This window comes from Pteropus vampyrus, unplaced genomic scaffold, assembly GCF_000151845.1.
Source record: "Pteropus vampyrus isolate Shadow unplaced genomic scaffold, Pvam_2.0 Scaffold1000004685, whole genome shotgun sequence".
In the NCBI taxonomy this organism is placed as follows: Eukaryota; Metazoa; Chordata; class Mammalia; order Chiroptera; family Pteropodidae; genus Pteropus; species Pteropus vampyrus.
Genome location: NW_011919087.1, coordinates 1 through 3,384, shown reverse-complemented (window position 1 = coordinate 3,384; position 3,384 = coordinate 1). Strand labels below are relative to the sequence as shown.

The 3,384-nt window shown below is 49.7% G+C and overlaps 1 protein-coding gene across 1 annotated transcript; it reads left to right on the top strand.

Annotated features, from left to right (window-relative positions):
- The first annotated feature begins 232 nt into the window (after positions 1 to 232).
- LOC105311528 (transport and Golgi organization protein 1 homolog) lies at positions 233 to 2,591 on the top strand. Its single transcript, XM_011387511.2, has 4 exons — positions 233 to 348; positions 1,183 to 1,238; positions 1,329 to 1,419; positions 1,539 to 2,591. The coding sequence occupies exons 1-4, from the start codon at positions 333 to 335 to the stop codon at positions 1,748 to 1,750; spliced, it is 375 nt and encodes a 124-aa protein (XP_011385813.1). The 5' UTR covers positions 233 to 332; the 3' UTR covers positions 1,751 to 2,591.
- Positions 2,592 to 3,384: the final 793 nt, after the last annotated feature.

The following is a 3,384-nucleotide window of genomic DNA, read 5'->3' as shown; positions in this document are numbered from 1 at the left end:
TGGGAAGCAAAATCACAAAGCAGAAGCTCAGCGGAGCAAATCCAGATGGTTTTAAGACGGTTCAGGAAAGATTTGGGAAGTCGGCTGTGACGCACCAAAAGACGAATTGATGTTAAGGTAAAGTTCATTCTCCCGGAATCCCACCACTCGGGTTCTCGTGAATTTCTCAAAGCAGTCCCACCTTTCCACATTCGCGAGGTGCTTTTTTATGCCCTTTCGACTTCGTCCCCAGGCTGTGACTAAATTGCATCACGCAGGTGAAATCGGTTAGACTGTGAATCCGAATCTGAGGGTCAAAATAAAGGAGGAAACGAGTCAGGATGAATTAGCAAATGGGGAGAGTAGGAGGTAAGATCAGTTTCAGGGGAGGTTGGAGCTCTTTTGGCCTTTCTGTCTCTAAGTGGGTACACAGCCGCTGCGTCTCAGCTGACCGAGGTGCGGAGCACGTCACTGAGCTCGTAGAGACGTCCGTGGCCGTGGGTGCCGTGGGGCAGCAGTGGGCACGCGGTGAGCCCTGCCGCTGCTCCTGCGTCCCGTCCCATCCCGTGGGAACGAGCTGTGTGCGCTGGAGCCACAGCAGCACCGGTCATGCCTTAGGCCTCGGTGCCGGACACTGTTCAGTAGGAGAGACTTGTTTCTCAGCTTCATGGAGGTGACATTTGAATTTGATGCTCATCACCTCTGTAGTTCTGCGGCTTTAAGGCTTCACGCCGATTTCGAAAGGAGTAAGGTGGTGGGAGCCATAGACTGACTAGGGTCACGGAGCAGAGGCCAAAGCCTTGCCGCGTTTCTGGGTGAGGGAGCTGTTTCTGGACACCGTTTCCCAAGTCGGAAATTGCTTGCGGAGCGGGCGTTGGAAACCACACCTGGCGGCAGATTCAAGGGGAGGACAGAAGGGCGAGTGTCCACATCAGACCCGTGACCCGGTGGAAGATGTGGAAAAGCAGGAGGCGCTTTACCTCACACCGCTCTTTGCTTAGGAGCAGCACAGGCAGCGTTTTTATCTCGTACAGACGTCTTTACTGTACGTTCGCTTATTGCCAGACTTAAAAAATCAAGTAGCCTTTTGTTTGTTTTTACTTTGAACGTTTGAGCATGGTAATTATTTTGTTTTGGGGACGTCAAGAAAATATAGTTAAAAAGCAAGGGAGGAAAAGACAGTAAAAATCTTTTGTTTTTTAGGTGACCGGAGCGAGAAGATGAAAAATCAGATTAAGCAGATGATGGACATTTCTCGGGTAGAATGCTTTTCCTAGACTCCCGTAAGCGCCTGTAAGTTCTTGCTGTGCCTCCCTCGTAAGAATGCCTCTCTCTCCTGCGCTTTTCAGACACAAACGGCAATATCGGTAGTGGAAGAGGATCTCAGACTCTTACAGTTAAAGCTTAGAGCCTCCATGTCCACCAAATGTAACCTGGAAGGTGGGTGCCAAGTACGGGACAGACGCAGAATTGCATTGGCGGGGAGAAAGAGCGGCTTCCCGTCAACAAGGTCTCGAGTCCTGTGCACATGCAAAGCTCCGACGTTTTATCCTTTACAGACCAGATAAAGAAATTAGAAGACGATCGCGACTCACTGCAGTCTGCCAAAGCCGGGCTGGAAGACGAGTGCAGAACCCTGAGGCAGAAAGTGGAGATTCTCAACGAGCTGTACCAGCAGAAGGAGATGGCTCTGCAGAAGTACGATCCCGGTTCCGCGGTCGGTTGCGAACGGGGTCGCCATTTAACTAAACGCGTGTGCTGCTCTCGATAATCGTGTCTCCTCTTCAAAGATTCTTTACAGTTTTTCCATCTACCTTTTTTCCTTTCTACCTCGTTTTCCATAACTCGCATTTTTCTTTCCATTTCAACCAGTCGTCAGAAATTGTTGCCTGTAATTTCTTTGAGGGGGCAGTGGTTTCTTGGCGCTCACAGGTACTGCCGTAGAGGTTGGGTTGGGTTGGGTTGGGTTGGGTTTGGTTTTGCAGAACCGTACCCTTTTATGGCTCTACCACTTTCTTTCTTTCTTTCTTCATGGTCACTTACGTAATTCCGATTTGTCTTGTATTTGTTCTAGTTTTTACTGTAGCCTTTAAAAATCCCCAGCGATGTATACGAATGATTTTTAGTAAATACTTCAAAAGGAATGTTTAGTTATTGAAGGTATCATGAGTTTAGGACTTAACATAGTCAGACACAGTAGACATCAGGTGATGTAATTGTGGCAAGGATGTGGAGAGTTTTAACATAGAAAAACAACCTTTTTGGTCTGTACACTGAGGGATTAATCTTCTGAAACATGCGTCTCAGCTTTGGAGTTAGGCAGCTCCTGCTTGGGCTCCTTCCGTTCCACTCGAAGAACGTCCTTTAGTGACACATTTGATCAGTTTGTCTTTGTATGAAAACAATTGGATTTTGACTCCATGTCTTAAGGATTTTCTGCTGGCTCTAGGATTTCCCCCGTGTCTCCTGCATTCTTATCTGTATTTGCCGTCTTCTGGATAATTCTGCTCGGCCGTCTTCCAGTGTGCTGAACACTCACTTCAGTCATCAGATCTGCTGCTGAAATCATGCCTCGACTTCTTAGTTTCAGTTACTGTTTCGGTTCTACAGTTTCTTTTTCTCTGTTAAGAATTGTAATTTTGACATTTGCTTCCTTAAATATATAAGGTACAGTTATTTTAAAGTCTATGCGACAGTGCTACTATGCGGATACCCGACAGGTCCATTTGTTTTCTCTTTTGGAGTTTGGTCACAGGTTTTTCAGAGCGCCCCATCAGTTTTGACTGAGCGACGGATACTGTATGTGCTCCCTGTAGAGGAAATTACAGGAAAGAGTCCCGTTCATTTCTGGCACGTGGCCTCTCCTTTCACCCAGTCAGCAATCAGGATCATTCAGAAAGGTCTCAGCCCCTCCAGGGACACTGTGGCCGGTTCGGTGCTCCAAGCGCACAGCTCTCTCTGCTCTCAGCCTGAATGCCTAGGGGTCCCCCTCATCGACAGCCTTGAACTCCCCTCATTTTTCTTTGAACGCGGGCTCTAGCGAAAGCTCTGCTCTGTGTCTGCATCGTCTTCAGTGCCCGGGCGAGCCTGGGGGGAGGCGGCGGCAGCCACAGGCTCACCGGGACCCTGAGATTCCTCCTCCTCCTGCATCCGGGCGTCACACTTCACCTTGTCGCTCAGAGGCCAGCGCTCCCGCTGTCCTCCGTGTCCTCGCACTGACCCCTGCGTTACCGGAAGCAGAACTCTCTGGTCTTTGGTGTCCTCACACCTGCTCGTAAGCCGGGGTCAGGCATCGCTCTGCTCTCGCGTGCGGCGTGAACTGTGGGTGCAGGGAGAGCACGTGCCCGGCCCGTAATCTCGGCATCTGACAGGGCAACCAGTGCCTTAGAGCCACGCGGAAACTCC